Here is a 19288-nt window from a genome sequence, read left to right as displayed (position 1 = left end):
ATAGATTAGACAAATGAGCGATAATATCAACATATTAAACACACGGCCAAATAGAGAAATCGTATACTAACTTTGAATTATCGCCAAGTATCTAATTTTTTATAAAATTTAACTGAATATATTATTATAATAATAATAAATTGTTTAAAAATATATGCAAGATAAGTACTATTTTTATATACTTTTGTTGCCCTTCATATTTCTTTTTTCTCAACATCTAATATTATATATATTTATTTATTTATTTTATGTATTATTCTTATCCTTATAAAATAAAAAATATCTTATATTTTATTTTCTTCAAAAACTTGTCAAAGGGGTAACCAAAATATTTACGTCATCAATATATACGAATCGTCTTCCTTTAAATTATTTATTCATCAAAATTCTCTTTTCGACCAAAGTTCAAAAATGTCTTTTTTCCAAGTCCATTAAACCCTAAATCTCACAATACCCCAAATTCCTAAATTTAATCTCAATTTTCTTTTTATCTGTGTTTAGTATAAGGTCTTAGATAATTTTAATTTTTTTTTTTGTGAATTTTTTGAATTTTTTTTAGTGTGGTTGATGGAATCGAGAGGATCATCGAAATTGTTGGCGCCGGGGTTCAGATTTCATCCGACGGATGAAGAATTGGTTAGGTACTATCTCCGCCGGAAAATCTATGGAAGGACGTTTAAGTCTGATCTTATATCGGAGATTGATATTTACAAGGTTGAACCATGGGATCTTCCTGGTTAGTCTCTTTTAATTTAAGTTTTTTATAGCTCATAATTGATGGAAAGTTTTTGTTTTATGAGTTAATTGATTGTTTATGTATAGATCTATGGAATTTGAGGTCATTTGTTGTTAATTGGATGGTTAGTAGAGGGAAGGATTAAGATTTAAGGGGTTTGGTTTTCTCCAAATTTGTTGGTTAGTTGCTGAGAATTTTGTAAGTTGTTTGAACTTCGAGCTTTAGTGATCAGAGTTAGCTGTGTCGGTGTGTGTGAGGTATTCGGTGTAATTTGTTGAGGTTGCAGGTATCCGGTGTAATTTGTCGAGTAAAGTGTCCTTGTAGACCACCATTACCAACATACTCGGTGTGATTCCTCAAGTGAGCTTTGGGGAGGATGTGTTGTATGCGATAGAGAGGCTGTTTTTGATGGACTTTCAGCTCAAAAGAAGGTGTAGGGAGTGGCCCTTACACCATGTCTATATAAAAGAAAGGATTTTTGTAAGTTGTTGTATCCTCTTTCTTGGGGATTAATTGAAACTATATTGGAACTTGTACTAGATGTGTACATATGTGGTGAATGTGATTTATTGTAATGACTTGTTCAACTTGTTAATTGTAGTAATTTTTGTACACCTGATTAAGAAGAATGTATTTTCCTTTTGTTCAATTTGGGTCACAGTATACATCAAATCTTCATCCAGGACTACATTGCGCAATCGTGTGTCTGTATATATTCTGACTGCAGTAGCTATTTTATCATAGTTCTTTTATGTTGCCACCCTGGAAGTTCTAAAACCAAAGCTTAGGGCTTCTTTCCATTTAGTAAAAATTGTATTGGTTGAGTTGATCGTCAGATACTTGTGAGTTATATTATAAGCTGAGTGTAATGTTATGGTTCCTCAGGCATGTCAAGGCTGAAGACAAGAGATTTGGAGTGGTATTTCTTTAGTGTTCTTGATAAGAAGTATGGCAATGGAGCAAGAACCAACCGAGCAACAGAAAAAGGCTACTGGAAGACAACCGGAAAGGATAGGGCTGTCCATCGTAATAAGTCTCAGGTTGTTGGGATGAAGAAGACTTTAGTTTATCACAGTGGTCGTGCTCCAAAGGGTCAGAGAACTAATTGGGTGATGCATGAGTACAGATTGATTGATGAGGCATTAGATAAAGCTGGAATTCCTCAGGTACTTGAGGGTTCTTATTTTATTTTTTCTGTATTTTCATAAAGATTGTTTGTATATAATCATGTTTGTCTTTGGCGGATAGTGACTTTTTTTTCAATGTGAAAAATTTATAAGCATCTCACATCCTTATCCAGTTCCCTCAAAGCTGCTTCTGGAGGGAAATAGAAAAATGCTGAAGGTAAGTGGTCAGATGGACAGAGTGAATGCAAATTTTCTTTCTTCCCTTGCCCCTATTTGGGAGTGCTTGTGGGGTCGTTGTCGTTTTTTGCTCTTGGGTGCGTATTTCTAGTAATTTGCCTACATAGTTTCATCACCTTATCTTATTTTCTTCTCTTTTTCCTTTTTTGGCGAAAAGGATGCATTTGTTTTATGCAGAGTCTTCCAGAAGAGTGGTGCAGGGCCGAAGAATGGGGAACAGTATGGGGCACCTTTTATAGAGGAGGAATGGGAGGATGATGAGTTACAAGTTCCTTCGAAGGATGAGACTACTGAGGATTTTGTATTTGGTGATGATATATATTTTGATGCAAATGAACTTGACCAGGTATTTGTCGCAGATGAATATGTTATTTTTCCTTTTGTTTTATGCATGTCTGGGTGATGCGAAAAGCCTGTTCTCTTTCTCTCTGTGTCTTTCTCATGAACTGTATAAACTGTTATAGATTGACGTTTTACATAGTTTCTGCAAGTATCTCTTATTTGACAAGGTTTACTGTCCTTGTTTGAAACTTAATCCTGGCGAAATTTTGTAGAATCCTACAAGGAAGGTTTAACCTATATGTTCTGATTTCTTGTAATTCTTCTGTTGCACCCAGATTCTTGGGACCGACAAAGCTGTGGCTGGTGCTTCTTTTCCTTCGGATTATTCTTATGGTGAAAATGGAAGTACGGAGGAGACAAATAACTCCTCTGATGCACAGCAACCTGACGAGCTTAAACCAATTGATCTAGCTGTTCAAAAGAATTTTAATGCTGAGCAAGTCAATCATGAATATATTGGTGAATCAAGCAAGAACATGAACTCTGAAGATGGGGATTACTTGCTTAATGAACCAATTGTAAATGGGACTGATGACCTCCAATTTAATGATGAAGCTTTCCTCGAAGCTAATGATCTTTCAAATCCCGTTCAGGCTGACAGCTCTGGTTTCGACATGCTTGAGGAATACCTTACTTACTTTGATGCAAATGACGACTTTCAGAATATGAGTTTTGATCCTTCAGTTTTCTTTGGAAATGATGATCAAATTTCTGATCAAGCACTGCTGCCTCAGAAGGTAACATTATTTTCCAGCTTCACTCTCTCTTAGCTGTCCTAGTAGTCATGCTGAGGCTTACATATTATGTTTTCTATTATGTGGCAGGACGTTGGGGAGGTAACTCAGCAACCTATTGCGCCCAATGAAGGGTTTAGTGAAGATAAGAATGGTATTGCATCGTCCTCCAAACTGGTACCAACTAAATTTGAATCAGGTAACGATGAGACTATTTTTTGACTTTGTTACCCATTGGATATGTTATTTAGCTTAGTCTTAACTTTTCTGGGAATCAGGCTTCTTTTCCCTTTAATATTTGTTATTTGCTTTTCAATATTGCAGATTATCAGTATCCATTTATAAAGCAGGCAAGCCAGATGTTGGGCAATATTCACGCTCCTCCAGCATTTGCTTCAGAGTTCCCTACAAAAGATGCAATTCTCCGTCTGAACTCATTCTCTCGGTCAGCTAGTTCAGTTCAGGTCACTGCTGGCAATGGGACGAGATGGCCATTGGGCAAGCATGTGTATTACAACATTATCCTATCTCTTGGCCTATCACGGGGTAGTAGTGATGACTCTTCCATGGATTCATTTCATAAGATTCATCCAGGAAAGACTACTTCGACGATTTCCAGAGGCTGGTTCTGTTATCTATTCTTTTCGTTCCTAATGCTTTTGATGAGCCTCAGAATTGGAACCATAATCTGTGCCAGTTAAGGTTTCAGCACTCACTAAAGGATAACTTGATCACCAAAGCTCAAGGTGGATATGTTATCATACATACTCTGGTCTATTATTTCATCTCAATTAAGACTTTGATACATTAGATTTTTTTTTGTGTTGGACCAAGATGAAATCGATAGTTCTTCACTACTATTGTGAGATTACATTGAATTATATTTTTGTGTTGGACCAAGTTAAAATCGATAGTTCTTCACTACTATTGTACATAGGATAAGTTGACATCGTTGGTGAAATAGCTTCTGTGGAGTAGTTCATATAGGAGTCTGATGTATATCATATATTATCGTAAGTAGGAAGAGTTTTGCCCACTGATTTACCATTTTAACTCTGCGGTTTTAATAAATATTTATTTATTATAAATTAACTTATAATCCTAGACCTAATTGAACTCTCCAGAAACGAGACGTCGTTGCTTAGCCTCATTGATCACAGTAACAGAAACGTAGAGTTTTTGCTCAACCTCATTGATCGATGCGATTAGATTACCATTTTACTTTGCACTCAAGAAAATATTACTATCAAAATATTTTATCTATCAAATATTAAATAATAATCATAATATATATATATATATATATATATCATGAGATTCTTATATTTAATTCTGTTTATAAGTTTGGACTCTTCTATTTCAATTTTGTCAACTAAATCATTAAATTAACTGAAATATTGAAGTAAATTTCAATGTAACCACTTTATACCACGTAAATATTAATTAAACTGGGTTGCATTTAAATCCAATTAGTATTTTTTTTCTTTTGCATTATCTTTTACATGTGGATAAGGAAGCATTTTATGTGTTACTTATTACAAGTGGATAAATATATCTCAAATCTAATATAAAAATTATATGGAATGTTCTGTTAGAAAACACATTTTAAATAAATATCATTTTCTTTTACATCATTAAGTAACATTATGCAAAGTAACTATTATAAATACTATAAATACTACCTTAATTTATATTTCAACTTTGCAAATATTAAATCTATTATGAATACTCATTTATCTTTAGAAACTTGTATTTTCGATACACTTTAGTATCTATTTTTAATATATAAGTTGAAATTGTATAGAAAACTTTGATACCAACTAATACGGATATACGTACAACGCGCGTACCCAAAGCTAGTAACCATATGTGGGGTTCACTCTAGTACGGAATGAAATTATAATCATGGAATCGACTCGATTAGAATAATGTTGATACTGTGTCTCATTTATTATCTCCCTTGTTGAGACTGATTTATCAATGATACACAAATTACAAACAAACACTTGCATTCTATGCAAGTTCTTAAAACATAATTTGTAACAATATGGTTTGCTGGTTTCACATCTCTCCGGGAAGCATCGTATCTCCGGGGAGATCACAGACCGCGATACCCTAAAAGACGGAGAGAAAAAAACTCATTTTCAGTCCATTTCGAGACAGAGAAACAAATTTATATCTCAGTGCTGTAAAAAAAAACGCACCTCTCCTGTAAGATGGGCAACACATCTTTTCTCCGCGAGCAACTCATCTTCTGACTGTAAAATTTTAGTAACGTAGTGTTATTATGTCTCAACGCGCCCTTTAGTGTTATTATTATGTCTCAACATGCGCTTTCAACCATATGTTTTAGTTATGTAATCATCTCATTTAAATTCCGAAACAAGAGAGAGATAACAAGTACCTTTTTTATACGGTTCCAAAGGTAATCATCAAATATAACTTCTTTTACTAGTTCATAATCACCATCTCCCTGTAAACGATAAGTATTTTCGAGCTCATGATAGTATATTACTTAGTATTCCATCATATAAAATACAAATTTAGGGAGAAAAAAATACTTACTTTTGATCTACAAGGCATACTGAAAACTATATCCTGTGCTATTCCATAAGGATTTCCATTTGTATATACCTACACATTTGTAGGAAAATTATACAACAAGAGATTCCGAAAACTAAAAACAATCGACATGTAAGTGGATATTAAAGACATTGAATTGCATGATTCGCGCTTCAAATGAGTTGGTCTATAACTTGTGAACATACGTTCTTTGATTGTGTAACTTAGTAACTAAAACGAACTATGAATTTGAAAGCAAATTCAAAACAGAGAAACGTCGAATCATGGTTGTGCCTCTTAATTAGAAGGAAGAGTTACGTGAAACTTACTCCAGTAGAAAACCAATCTCCTTCAGGTGTAGGAGTGACAAGAGACCTTATTGCATCGACAATCGACACAGCAGTTGATGCAGCTGAAGATCTACCCCATTTCTGAATAAGTACACCACCTCTCTGCAAAATTTAACTTACAAGTTACGACATTGTAATTGATGGTTGAGTTGGTGCAACAGGTGGTATCCATAAGGGATGCCAGGTGGCGTGGGATATGTACGCCACCTGGTATTTTATCAGATGAGCTCATTGTACGCGTGCTTGCCAAAAAACAACAACATTGAAATTGATATTTTTACCTTTTGGACTTTTTCAGTGAACTCTTCCTCTAACCATTTAGTGTCTTTAATCACCTCTTTGACTGGCAATCCATTAATTTTAGCGTTTAAAAAGTCTGGAACCTGATAAGTGATAGCAAATAAATTAACCATGATGTTACTAATGTAAAGATACGACACTTGAGCCTAACTTAACCCTCAAAACCAGCTCATAAGGGAAGGATTAGCCCAAGTCCATATAAGCAGACCACACATCCATTCCCTTATCGATATGGCACTCTAACTCAGTCTAACACCCCTTCACGCTTGAGCACTGATCGGGAGCCCAAACAGGGGGAGGTCTAGCTCTGATACCATGTAAAAATATGACACTTGGGCGTAGCCTAACTCCAAAAGCTAGCTCACGAAAGGAGGATTTCCCAAGTCAATATAAATAAACCAATAGTCCAATCTCCGGTCGATGAAACATAATTACCTGAGTTGTTGAGTGATTGCCCCAAATGGTAACATTAGATACTTTGTCATAAAAGACTCCAGCTTTTAGAGCTAGCTGCACAGAACCATGAGATGTTGTCTTAATAACTTCTTTGTTCACCATGAAAAGCCATATATGGTCGCTGAACTTCACTTACTATATTATATTGCTTGGACTCTTTAAAAATGTCAAACGGTGCATGCCAGATCCTAAAGTAGTGCATTTTCAAAGAATCCGAGACATGCGCGACAACATTTTCGGAGAGTTCAAGTAACATTGCAATAAAGTCATGATTATTAATTTTGTGACTTTACGGTTACATTGGATAAAATTTAGTTACTTCAATGCGAGAAAAATAGTTCCTGTGATTTTACTGTATTAGTAGGCACAGTTTAGTGATTTTTTCGGTCATAGAGGTAAAATTCAGATACTATTAAAAGTAGTTTTGCGACTTTACTGTTATATTGGATAAGTTAAATGACTATACGCGATGAAACATGGAAAGAAAGATTTTACTGTTATATACCTGGCATTTGGCTCTATTTTCATCTAACCTCGTCAAGGCGTGGAAGTTCTTTGCTGGTATATTTGGAGCATTTTTCAAACAAATCAATGCACTTGAAAAGGAACAGAAAAAAAAAACACATTAGGAATTAACAGAATGAAAACAGGAAAAAACAGATGAGACAATTCATTACTTGGTATTGCAAGGGTTTCCCACAACTATCACTTTAACATTTCGCGATGCAACGGCATTGAGAGCTTTCCCCTGTAATCATTTGACAAACAACGCAAAATATTGATTTGAACTTTTTTCTTTTTGGCCTTCAGAAACCATTAAACTTAAGAGAAATGATAAAAACTAGTCGCTTATGTTTGAGTCGAGGGTCTATAAGGTCTGTGTACGTCCTACCCTCCTTAGACTCCACTTGTGGGACTATACTGAGTATGTTGTTCATTGTTGTTATATTTGGGAATTTAGTCTTTTAATATATCCGTTTTACTGAAAAACATACAGTGGTAGTTATATTTCGTAGAATTGACTCGTGAGGAGCACATGAGCTGTTTAAACTGAAGAAATAATCAGGGCGGACGTTTTCCAGTTCATTCCCTCAATTTGTACCAGGCCAGCAGTAAACACATACTAGCTAGACAGCACCGAAAGAACTTCGTCTTGATGTCTTTTAACAGTATAAACGATTCACGTGCTTCTCAGGAGCGAATTCGAATAAATGTAACGATCATCATGTGCTTCAAACGTGACGAAAACCAACCCTGCTACATGAAGGACTAAAGCTGCTAATTTAGACCAACCTCCAACCATAAACGGACTGATTTTTGTCAGTTATCCGAAAAATGTTATAACTTAGGAGAGCAAGAAGAAGAAACCTGTTCAGCAAAGATTTGGCCGTTTATATCCAATAAGCCAGCTCGTTCCATACCGGGGCCTCGAGGCTTTGCACCAATGAGAAGTGCCCATTCTGCATCCTGGAACACCTCATAGGGATCTATACCTATATTTACCTCCCTAAGCAAAGGATACAAAGAGTCCTCTAGTTCCATAGCAACTCCTGCATATAAACAACTGATTATAGTAGACCCTCGACTCAAGTAAATCAAATCAAAGCAGGATTGAAAATAATCAAACGAGACTTGATAACGACTATGAATATAAGCGAAAGCAAGTCCAGAATCAGAAAGGTCATTAACACCTAATGCCAGACCACAAGCATGTGTATATCTACTAGGCTATGTTACTCGGGTATAGGGGCAAATCTAGAGGGTGAATTCGATTCACTGCATAAAAAATGATCATTAGCAGCAATTAACACTCTTTGTATATGTCCCCAAAGCCTTTAGCGACATTATTTCTAATGATACTTAACTAATGCCGATAAATACTTTAGCACTCTTTATTAATGTCGATATTTAATGCCGCTAAAAGTTGTTTTTGTTGTAGTGATATCACATAAATTTTAGGATTGGGAGGTATGAACGAGTACATTTTTTTTGTTGTTGAAAACTAATTTATATTTGTTAACTATATGATCTAACTAGATTTCTATTTGATCAAGTTAAATGATCAATGAACTTTGTAGTAAAAAGTTTTTAGATCACTTGTTACAACTTACAATTCAATTTCATTGATATAGCAGTAGATACAACACGGGTGCGATAACATTGTTTGGAACATCCAAGCAACGTAGCTCCCCTAGGTGACGGACAAGTGAAGTCACCGGTTAAACAAGGATAAGCTAATAAGGTCTTATTGACATGGACTAGAACCTTACATACATAGAGAGACAGAGATTCTGTAGAGAGACTATGGTCGATAGATAACGGGGACATACCTTCAAGCGCTTGGATTGACCGCTCAGACCCCAATAGCCTTAGTGCAATAGGTTGATCTGGCCCAAAAACCTCACCAGATGCAAGCTGAGATATCAAAACAAATGATGAACTGGTTGAAGGAACCGGCAAAACGTAATAGTTAATGGTCAAAAATCACACTTGAACTATCGTTTTTTGTCAGTTACCCAAACTATCATTGTACGTTCTTGAACTATCACTGTCTATGTATTAAAACACAACTCAACTATCACCAACGTTCAGGTAAGAGAAGACAATGTTTGATAGTTGACGTGAATTTTACTACTGAGATAGTAATAGTTCAGGTAGGAAAAAGGAACAACTCATAGATGGGGTGGGAAACTCGCAACAAAAGAAATGATACTTCAGGTGTGTTTTTGACCATAATTGTCAACACAAATCAGAAGTACTATCCATATTTTGTTTCCGCGGATTACAATAAAATTGTGAATGTAATCTTACTTTGAATAGAAGATGATTAGCAATCATCCCAGCAGCACCAGACACAGAAACAGTAATCATTTTCTTCCACGAAGACGTCTCTTCTTCCTGGAAACTCATGAATTCAAAATCCTAGTTCCATTTTTCGACTTAACAATATCATATTATATAAACTTCCAGTGTATCTATAGAAGAACTTACAGCCTTGAGATCATAAGTAAGACAGAAAACTCCATAGCATTCTGATTTCTTCTTTGGATCATCAGTCTGCACTACAGTCGTCGCTTGAGCTTCCCTGCAACATCAATCAACATGAACATAAATCAGATCGTTAAAATCGAAAAACACAATTGCAAAGCAAATTTTACACTCCCTCGTCTCTATTCAAGTCGCAATTTGACTGGACACGAAGTTTAAGAAACAAAAAAACAAACAAACCATAGACATTTATGCGTGAAACAAGAAGTTCAAAGTTTAGTTATTTCTAATACATGACATTTTTTCGAGACATAGTAAAATGAAAAGTACGTATCATATAAATTGAGACAGAAAAAGTAACAACATACTTACAAGTAACAAAGATCAATCAGATCATTATATTCGAAAAACACAATTTCAAGGCAAATTTTACACTCTCTAATCCCAATTCATGCCGCGAATTTGACTGAACACGAAATTTAAGAAACAAAAAACAAATAATTATGCGTAAAACGAGAAGTTCAAAGTTAAGTTATTCCTAATTTAGAAAAAAAACATGACATTTTTTCGAGACATAGTAAAATGGAAAATACAGTCATATAAATTGAAACACAGAAAGCAAACAACATACTTAGAAGTAACAGAGCAACATATTTGAGAATGATTATGAGTTCTCAATAAAGGCTTAAAGCTTAATCGACGTTGATGAGAGATCTTAGTTGAAACATTAGAGAGTTGTGATGAATAAAAACTCGCTTTTTTAGTCAATGATGAAGAAGAAGGAATAAACTCTGCTACAGCCATTGCAGCAGAGATTTTTTTTTAAAAAAAAACTAAAAAAGTGTAAAAATCACAAGCAAAAAAAAATGAGATTTTTTTTTTCAAAAAGAGTTTGAAGGAAAGAAGAAGAAAACAGGTGAAAATGGAGTTTGTGGTTTTGGAGGGACAATATTTTGGATGAAAGTGTTGATTTTGAAATATTAGTATAAGGCCATAGTTTATGACACTTGTCAAATAATATCCTTATCTAGTTACCTTGTCTTTATATTACTTGTCTACTACTCCCTTTATCTGTCCTAATTTATACGGTGTAGTTTGAAATTTCGAGATTTAAACGTTTATATTTTGAATGTGAATTTAGATATAGGACTTTTAAGTTTTTTTCTTAAAATGAAATCTATATACTTCTTTTGTTTTAATGTATATAGCACTTTTCATTTTTTGAGAATTAAAAAATTTAATTTGATCGAAAGTTTGAAAATGAAAATTCGTTTTAGGTAAAGGTGACAAGTAAAAGTGAAAGGGAATTATAAGTACTTCCTTCGTCCACTATTATTTGTTAGGATGATATCATGTGCACAATCCTTTAAGAAAAAATTAGTACAAGGTGCAATGTAATTAATATAACTCTATTATCAATCATAATTAAAATGGTTTTTACTTTTTAAAAATTGTAAAAACAATTTTTTTTCAGTTTAAAGTGCTCTTGTAACTTTAAAATGATTACTTTTTGAAACCAATAGTTAGGTAATTTTTTAAGGGCAAAATTGGAAAAGGTGACTAATTGTTTCTTGATTGTTAAAATTGACAATTAATTATGAACAATTATTTTTAGTATACCTGACAAATAATAGTTGATAAGAGAGTATATTATTATATTTTGTATAGAAAGTTAGATAGCTTCGAGATAACTCAATTGGTTTGGAAGGTGGTCATCCACACCGTATCTTTTTGATCAAGTTTGTCGCATAGAATTCGTCTAATACAGTTTACATCCTCGATATATTTGCATGCTACACAATAGAAGATTTATCTAATGTGCACAAATTGCTCACTTACAAGGTATAAATTATCACGACTGCGAATTGTCACGATAGAGTTAATGAAAAGAAAAGAAAACTACATATCTTCATTAAAATGAAATGGAATGGAATTAAGTGAAGGACCACAAAGTGTTGTTCTTTTATTGTGTTTTTGGGAAGAAGCAGAATTGAAGAATGAAATATCCTTAGGCTAGAAGATAAAAAGGTTTTAATTTAGAATAAAACCAATGCATAAGACAGAAGGACAAAAATATTTAAAAGATTTTGGGAAAATTGACATCCAACTAGAGTACACATTATGAGAATTTATTTAATTAAAAAGATTTGGATATTGGTACTATAAAAATTTCAAAGGGAAATAATAATAACATAAGAACATATACATACGCTTGATCTCATCTGACAATTAAATATTTCATGTCTCGTGGACATCTGAGCTGACGTGATATAAGGATTTTAGAGGTGTCGATCATTTTATAAGTTGGAATATTTAACTAATATAATGAAAACAAAATGAAGTGTTTAGATGTGGATATACACAAAGTCAAAGTGCTTAATTGTTTCGTAAATGTTAGATTAACATGTTTATCTATCATTTTTTCAATGTGAGGTATTATAAAATAACGAAAAATTATATAACCATCCAAATATTATACTTATCAATATAATATATTATGAAACTAGACGCAACAATCATTCAAACAAGCTGTAAAAGTGGCTATTTGGTGTCATTTCTAGTTAAAAAAAAAACAATGTGGACTTGGGCCTTACACTTTTCATGGTGGACTAGATTGACCCAAGAGTTCCTTCTCCAAATATGATCCAACCAACTAATTTTAATTGGATTCGCTCGTTAATTAACTCAATTTATTTTTATTAGAAAAAAAGTAATTTTTTGTTTTTCTAGAAAAGAATATGCAAATTTGTTTCTTATCTATGATCTGAATAAATTCATTCGAACTTTCATTTTGATTCATATTTAAATTTGAAATAGTCAGGCTCTAACGTGGATGCAAAACACCGAACTTTCATTTTGATTCATACTTAAATTTAGAAAACGTGGATACAAAACATCGAATAGAAAATCAAAAGAAAACGCTAGAAGGAGGGCTTGAACCTCCGACCTTGTGGTTAACAGCCACACGCTCTAACCAACTGAGCTATTCCAGCTTCTTGCTTACAAATATTGAAGTTATATAAATTATATACTTTCTACGTTCCATTTTATGCGGCAACATTTGACCAGGCATGGAATTTAAGAAATAATGAAGACTTTAAAATGTTTATCAAATTTTTCGAAAAAGTAAACTCACTTTTCTCTCTTCTCATAAATGTATTAGGTACCATCTTTAAAATTAAGTGGGACCAAAAAAAATAGTGCCACGTAAAATGAGACGGAAGGAGTATAAAGTAAAATAATATTTTTAACTTAGCATAACTTTATTTTACAGTTCACTATTTTATCAACTTTAATCTCGATTGAAATAATTGACATAAGGATTTTCAAATTTTTTTCTCCATTGCAAGACTATTGATTCTTTATTCGAAATTAATATTTATACCAATGGTTGATTCTTTCTTCTCAGTACTTTTCAATAGTCCAACATAATTAAATAGCTATTTATCTTTCAAAACCTACTACTAACTACTATATTAAAAAAAAAAAATCAATCAACTTCAATATCTTAATATTATCCAAATTACTTAATCAATCAATTTCAATATCCAAATATTATCCAAATTACTTCTAGCATCAAGGGTGTGACTTTTATTAAGTACTAAAGTTTTTCTCCTTTGAAATTATTAATTTTTTAATCAAAGTTAATAGGAGAAAAAGAATAATGAAGTGGCCGTTAAGAATCATAAAATCGTAAGTTCAAATAACTGTAAAGACAAACATATATATCTAAATAGTGATGAATGAAATATAATTATCTCATTAAACTCATACTATCGAAGGTAATATATGCCCTGTAAAGTTGTTCGAAATATTGCACACAAACTAGGACATATAAAATTCTTAAAGCTAATGCAACATTGTGTCGCGTTATTAATGACATAGCTATGTACGAGGTAAATATGAATTGACACAGAGTTTAATAAAGTACAAAAGTCTTTTAAAATTTATGTGGTTTTAAACTAAAGATATGCAGAATGTATCAAAACATGTCCTTCAATCTTATATTGGTCTTAAACACGTCATGCAGAAACACTTATAAGATGATGAACTACGTTATTTTTATTTATCTTGTTGAATAAAGTTGTTTTGTGCACTTCTTAACTAGAAACTCAACTAAAACACTGTAAGATGATGCATATTTATTTTACTTTTTATATAATACTCTTTCGTTTCAATTTATTTATTTTATTTTTTTTTTAATCTATTTAAAAATTTATCTCTTTTAGTTTTTGACTACTCGATCTTTAATTCTGACTTTTCACGTGGTACGTTCAAGACCGCGAGATTTACGTTTTGATACATTCTACATATATTTAATTTAAGACCAGAAGACTCAATCTCTAATTACTTTTTAAAACTTGTATAGAACTTTTTAATCTTGTGATCTTAATATAACTAAAGGTATTTAAAAAAAAATGGTACCAAAATGTCATTATTCTTGTGATTTTAAACAATGTCAAGTGAAAAGTTAAAATTATAGAGTTCTCAAAAACAAAAAAAAAAAAAAACTTTTTTAAACGAACTAAAAAATGAAGAAAGACAAACAAATTGAAACGATGAGAATAGTATTAATTCCCTCTAATTCATTGAGTGTTTACATGATCGAGTGTTTACTGACAGAAGGAATAAATTATAGAATGGTTAGTAATGAACAATATGAAATGACTCTTTTGGTAATAAACTTATATTACTATATCAAAAATATGATCTTTAGCGGTAATTAATTAATGAAAATAACTTAATTATTATTAAAATATGTATTTTTAACGACAATTAGCACTCTTTGTATGTGTCCCTAGAGCCTTTTAGCGACACTGGATCTAATGACACTTAACTAATGCCGATAAAGACTTAAGCACTTTTTATTAATGTGTCTATTTATTACCGTTAAAAGTTATTTTTGTTGTAGTATCATGCACTCCCCTAGAGTTAGTTTAGACTATTGTAAAGCTTATAACCCCTAAATCAGGATCACGCACTGCAAGCCTATCCAGAGGTGGAAACTCTCAAAAGAATTTTCTTCTTGTGCAGGCTCAAACTTAAAATCTCTATTTCAGGATGAAAGCAGTCTTACCAATGCGATAACAATATTCGTGTCTATTTGGTGTACTATTAATATGGAACAATGTAATATATTTTATTTGCTCTTATTTGTTGATACATGGAAAAAAAAAAAGAGAGAGATATATATTGAATAGACTTGCTAGCCCGGAGGGCTAACTATATATCGCGATACATTCTTAATAGATAAAAGATAAATGCATCTTTAGAAAGATGCCACATAAGAGTGGTAATTGCAAAGTTGATGCGCGTCTAAGGTTTATAAGGAGTCGCAATCAAGTAAAGATCATTTTTCATACCGGTACTTCCTCCATCCGATTCAGTCAAATCCAAGTCTGTCGGGTCCATTCCATTAGGGAGTTTCCAATCGAAGTGATATAGTGATTGAGCCAATGACGAATAGATATTAGCCAAACCGAATGATATCCCAGGACAAACCCTCCTCCCACTACCAAAGGGAAGAAATTCAAAATTATTACCAATAAAGTCCACAGAACATTGTTCAAATCTCTCTGGCTTAAAGCTTTCGGGGTCATCCCAATATTCAGGATCTCTTCCCAATGCCCAAACATTAATCAAAATTTTAGTCTTCAAAGGGATAGTGTAGCCGTTTATGTCCGTCTCTTCCCTACATTCTCTTGGGACCGAAAGTGGAACTGATGGATGGAGTCTTAGAGTTTCTTTAACGACTAACTTTAGGTATTTCAACTCCTCAACATCATATTTATCGAACTTTACTTTACCTTTAAAGGCTTCTCGCACTTCTGCTTGAGCTTTCGCGAGTATACTTGGATTTCTCATCATTTCAGCCATAGCCCATACAATTATTATCGATGTAGTATCCGTTCCACCAGCAAATATGTCCTACAATTAAAAATAAATGAATGACTTTCTTACAGAATTACCCTTAGATATTATCTCCAAACTTTTTGCAAATGGTTTGAGTAAAAACAAACATAATATATTCAGAACTTACAACAATAATAGCTTTGATAGTGTGGTTGTTGATTGGAAATTGAAGACTTTTATCCTTCATAAGTCTTAATAGGACATCAATTAGGTCTTCATCACCACCTCCCAATGCATCATCATCACTAGTCCTCTTGTGATTTGCAAAACTCTTCTTGTGCTCATTGATGACATCTTCAACAATTGAATCTATTTTATAGTGGACATCTAGTATTTTTTTCTTCAGTCCACCAAGACCATGAAGAAACTTGTATGAAGGGAAAATGTCAGCCATATCAAAGCCTTGATTTGATAATCTTAAAACTTGTCTAACTAGTTTTATAAATATGTCTTGATCTTTTGGTAATTTACCAAATGCTGATCTACATAACATGGAGCTTGCAAACCACAGCACCCTTTCTGAAAAATTAACTGGCTCTCCAGAAGATGAAGATGATCGTATAGAGTCGATAAGATGAACAACCTCATCATGTCTAATCGAGCTGAATGACCGGACATTCTTTGCATTCAACAGTTCCATGACAGAAATTTTACGCATCTGTTTCCAGTAATCACCTGTTTGTTAATTTAAGTGTAGAAATTATCAAGTGTCATATGCAAAACCAAACAAAGCAAATCTTAGATGTCCATAAAGAGAAATATATCAAAAGAGATAACAAAGTAACATGACAATTCATGTGAGATGCAATCAAACCTATTTGTATTATGTCATGTAAGCAGAGGCGAATCTAGAATTTTTCGAACATGAGTGCACCGAGTGAAATGTATTGATCCTTAATACTCCAGGTCAAAAGCTCAAGATTTAACCATATGTGGACCATTTAGACTTCTTGTCATACGGGTGCCAGAATATAATATCATACGAATTTTAGAAAATATATATATATATAAAATATCTGATTTTTCGAAGAGACAACAGGTGCTGATGCCCTATATTTTGGCTCTAAATTTGCCACTTGCATGTAAGACACTTGTTTATACTTATTCAACTTTATACAGGTTTTATGTATCTACTTGATCACGTTCAACATTAGAGGGCATAGATACCAATTGAGCGCCTAATTAACACTCACCATAAGGGCTAAAGGCGATGTCACGACTATTATAAGTGATAATATCCATGACCAAGAGTTTAGGCCTAGATGCAAACGCGAGGTCATGAGTTTTGAATATTTGTTTAGCCATCTCAGAAGAAGTAACAACAACAACACAAACTTCACCAAGTTGAAGGTGCATTAAAGGACCATATTTTTTGGCCAAATCTCTAAGAACATGATGTGGATATCCACCAACAATGTGATGTATGCTGCCTATAAATGGAATTTTCCATGGACCTGGAGGCAATTTTTTAGTTGTTTGGCTTTTGGAGTTTTTCCATTTTCTTAGCAAAAATAGGAAAGATAGAAAAAGAAAAATGTAAACTAGACTCAAGATTTGCATATTGGGAGTGTGTTTGATGATTCTTAAATCAAAGTTCAATATTTATAGTGGTAACAAGATATTATTTCATAATGTATTATACTGTTTTTTGATGTGTTTGATTGTAACGTATTATTTTATTTTAATAAATATAATATTTGAGTAGATTATGTCTCTCTCTATTATCGTACAATGTCAGATCACATTAATTGTTTTGAAGAAAAAATCTACTAGAAAAGTAGGTTATGTGATTGAGTCACTTTAGAAAGGTATAAAGGATACAATAGAGTTATTAATTGAATAATAAGTAAAGATAAAATGAGAAATAAAAAAAAATTAAGGTAATGATATAATCATATCAAATCGATCATTGCATACAATGGAACTTTTAACGATAAATACAATAAAATTTAAGTAATAATATAATCTTCTACTTAAACATCAGTTATCACGCCAAAAAATATATTGTATTTAAACTAACAATAGTGATTTGGACAGTTAGAGTTACTGTCGCCGCTTACCGGGGCTTCCATTCAAAGCTTATAACACTTCTCCTTCCGACCTTCCAGCACCGGACAGGTGTCAGACTCTATACATTATGTTACCACTAAACAGAGTTCTGTGTTTTTAATAAACCCCTGGTGTATGCCGCTTTCCTAATCAAAAGATAGGAGACCACCCCTTCTCCCGAAATTACGGGGTCATTTTGCCGAGTTCCTTCGACATGATTCTCTGAAGCGCCCTAATATACTCTACTTATTCACCTATGTCGGTTTGAGGTACAGTCAGTTCACCGAAAGGATGGCCCTCCCAATTGGAAGTTTCAACCTTGATGAAATCAATTGACTTGTATTATTAATTTATCTTTTCGACGCTTGCTAATTTGTTTACACAAAAACTTTGAAAAATCTCTAAAATTAAAACTCTGAAAATTCAGTTTCTAATCTTTTCCCAGCTGCCTCACTTGACTTTATACAAGAACATGTTTGAAAGATACTCTTTAAATATTTATTTATTTTCACTTCTTAAGTTTTAAATATACATCAAGGATCGAAACAAACACATTTATTACATATTAAGGACTACTTTGAGTTGAATATGTCGTGCAAAACTTTCTAAGTACGATTTATATTTCATGTGTGATTTGCAAGTTATTACAAAGTGAAAATTTATCTAAATTCACGCAAAGTGCTTATCACAGAATAATCACCCGAAGAGCAGAGACTATAACGAAAGTTATAGCGGTTGTGAGTTATAACAAGCATGATATTATAACCTGGAAATAAAATAAAAGTATTTTACAAACATAGGTTATTTCTTGTATATAAGTCAAGTGAGGCAACTATTTAAAGATAGACTTTTTTTTTCCTTTTATTATTAGAAAATTTTCAAAGCTTTTTTTTTCGTCTCTCAGTGTCAGTGTCAGCCTAGCAGAGTGCTTTCGCAGTTGGTGTTCTTTTCGATCTCTACGCATTTCACCGCTCCATCGGAAATTCCCTCTACCCCTACCGTACCTCGTATAGAAAAATCAAATCACTCCACAATTAAAAATGTAATTTATTCACATATATTTTTTAGAGCTGATATACCCCTCAAATTGATTACATATTTTTTAACATTTAGCTATGTATTCATTTAAAAAGTAATAATTTTTTTGAATTTTATGGCTTCTTTTATAAAAGATCTTTATTTTTACATATAAAAATCTTTATTTTTACACGTAAAAAATTTAAAAAGGTTTTTTTTCCAAAACCTATAAAATGAAGAAGTCATGGCATCAGAGAGTATGTGTTTGGTAATTTGTACGGAGGAAAATATATTATTATTTTTTGGTGGGACTAAATATTTTTTCAAGAAAATAAAATTCAAAAAAATAAAAATATTATGTCCAGAAGTAAGGAAAAAAAGGTTTCATTAATAACATTTCACACGGATTATATTCTATTTTCTTATTCTTTCTTGTTTGAATATGTCATAGAAAGGAATTGATAGAAGAGTTCAAAG

The 19288-nt window shown here is 32.8% G+C and overlaps 3 protein-coding genes and 1 non-coding gene across 4 annotated transcripts; 1 reads left to right on the top strand and 3 right to left on the bottom strand.

Annotated features, from left to right (window-relative positions):
* The first annotated feature begins 317 nt into the window (after positions 1-317).
* LOC101261771 (NAC domain-containing protein 53) lies at positions 318-4083 on the top strand. The gene is made up of 6 exons (XM_004249980.4): positions 318-736; positions 1622-1902; positions 2258-2446; positions 2718-3179; positions 3267-3375; positions 3501-4083. The coding sequence occupies exons 1-6, from the start codon at positions 568-570 to the stop codon at positions 3875-3877; spliced, it is 1587 nt and encodes a 528-aa protein (XP_004250028.1). The 5' UTR covers positions 318-567; the 3' UTR covers positions 3878-4083.
* A 920-nt stretch (positions 4084-5003) lies between these two features.
* mdh (malate dehydrogenase) lies at positions 5004-10829 on the bottom strand. Its single transcript, NM_001247127.2, has 14 exons — positions 10464-10829; positions 9836-9929; positions 9656-9742; positions 9175-9259; positions 8213-8394; positions 7522-7592; positions 7350-7440; positions 6824-6898; positions 6370-6471; positions 6068-6190; positions 5742-5810; positions 5581-5649; positions 5381-5434; positions 5004-5291 (listed from the first exon to the last, which is right to left on the bottom strand). The coding sequence occupies exons 1-14, from the start codon at positions 10634-10636 to the stop codon at positions 5238-5240; spliced, it is 1329 nt and encodes a 442-aa protein (NP_001234056.1). The 5' UTR covers positions 10637-10829; the 3' UTR covers positions 5004-5237.
* Positions 10830-12751: 1922 nt separating this feature from the next.
* On the bottom strand, positions 12752-12825 carry TRNAN-GUU (transfer RNA asparagine (anticodon GUU)). The gene has a single exon. It is a non-coding gene; the product is annotated as a tRNA-Asn (tRNA).
* Positions 12826-14947: 2122 nt separating this feature from the next.
* LOC101261478 (cytochrome P450 71D7) lies at positions 14948-17339 on the bottom strand. Its single transcript, XM_004249979.4, has 3 exons — positions 16939-17339; positions 15873-16420; positions 14948-15760 (listed from the first exon to the last, which is right to left on the bottom strand). The coding sequence occupies exons 1-3, from the start codon at positions 17303-17305 to the stop codon at positions 15149-15151; spliced, it is 1527 nt and encodes a 508-aa protein (XP_004250027.1). The 5' UTR covers positions 17306-17339; the 3' UTR covers positions 14948-15148.
* Positions 17340-19288: the final 1949 nt, after the last annotated feature.

Source organism: Solanum lycopersicum, chromosome 11, assembly GCF_036512215.1.
Source record: "Solanum lycopersicum chromosome 11, SLM_r2.1".
NCBI lineage: Eukaryota > Viridiplantae > Streptophyta > Magnoliopsida > Solanales > Solanaceae > Solanum > Solanum lycopersicum.
Note: the sequence above shows the minus strand (reverse complement) of the source record. Positions and strands in the feature narration are given on the sequence as shown.

Excerpts from the sequence above, each read along its gene's own strand:
- LOC101261771 (XM_004249980.4), top strand. The coding sequence starts at position 568 with ATGGAATCGAGAGGATCATCGAAATTGTTGGCGCCGGGGTTCAGATTT. Across the intron at positions 737-1,621 it reads TGAACCATGGGATCTTCCTG|GCATGTCAAGGCTGAAGACA; the intron begins GTTAGTCTCTTT and ends ATGGTTCCTCAG. Across the intron at positions 1,903-2,257 it reads ATAAAGCTGGAATTCCTCAG|GATGCATTTGTTTTATGCAG; the intron begins GTACTTGAGGGT and ends TTTGGCGAAAAG.
- mdh (NM_001247127.2), bottom strand. The coding sequence starts at position 10,636 with ATGGCTGTAGCAGAGTTTATTCCTTCTTCTTCATCATTGACTAAAAAA. Across the intron at positions 5,811-6,067 it reads GAGATTGGTTTTCTACTGGA|GTATATACAAATGGAAATCC; the intron begins GTAAGTTTCACG and ends ACAAATGTGTAG. Across the intron at positions 5,292-5,380 it reads TTGCCCATCTTACAGGAGAG|GGTATCGCGGTCTGTGATCT; the intron begins GTGCGTTTTTTT and ends TCCGTCTTTTAG.
- LOC101261478 (XM_004249979.4), bottom strand. The coding sequence starts at position 17,305 with ATGCAAATCTTGAGTCTAGTTTACATTTTTCTTTTTCTATCTTTCCTA. Across the intron at positions 16,421-16,938 it reads CATCGCCTTTAGCCCTTATG|GTGATTACTGGAAACAGATG; the intron begins GTGAGTGTTAAT and ends ATTAACAAACAG. Across the intron at positions 15,761-15,872 it reads CTATCAAAGCTATTATTGTT|GACATATTTGCTGGTGGAAC; the intron begins GTAAGTTCTGAA and ends TTTTAATTGTAG.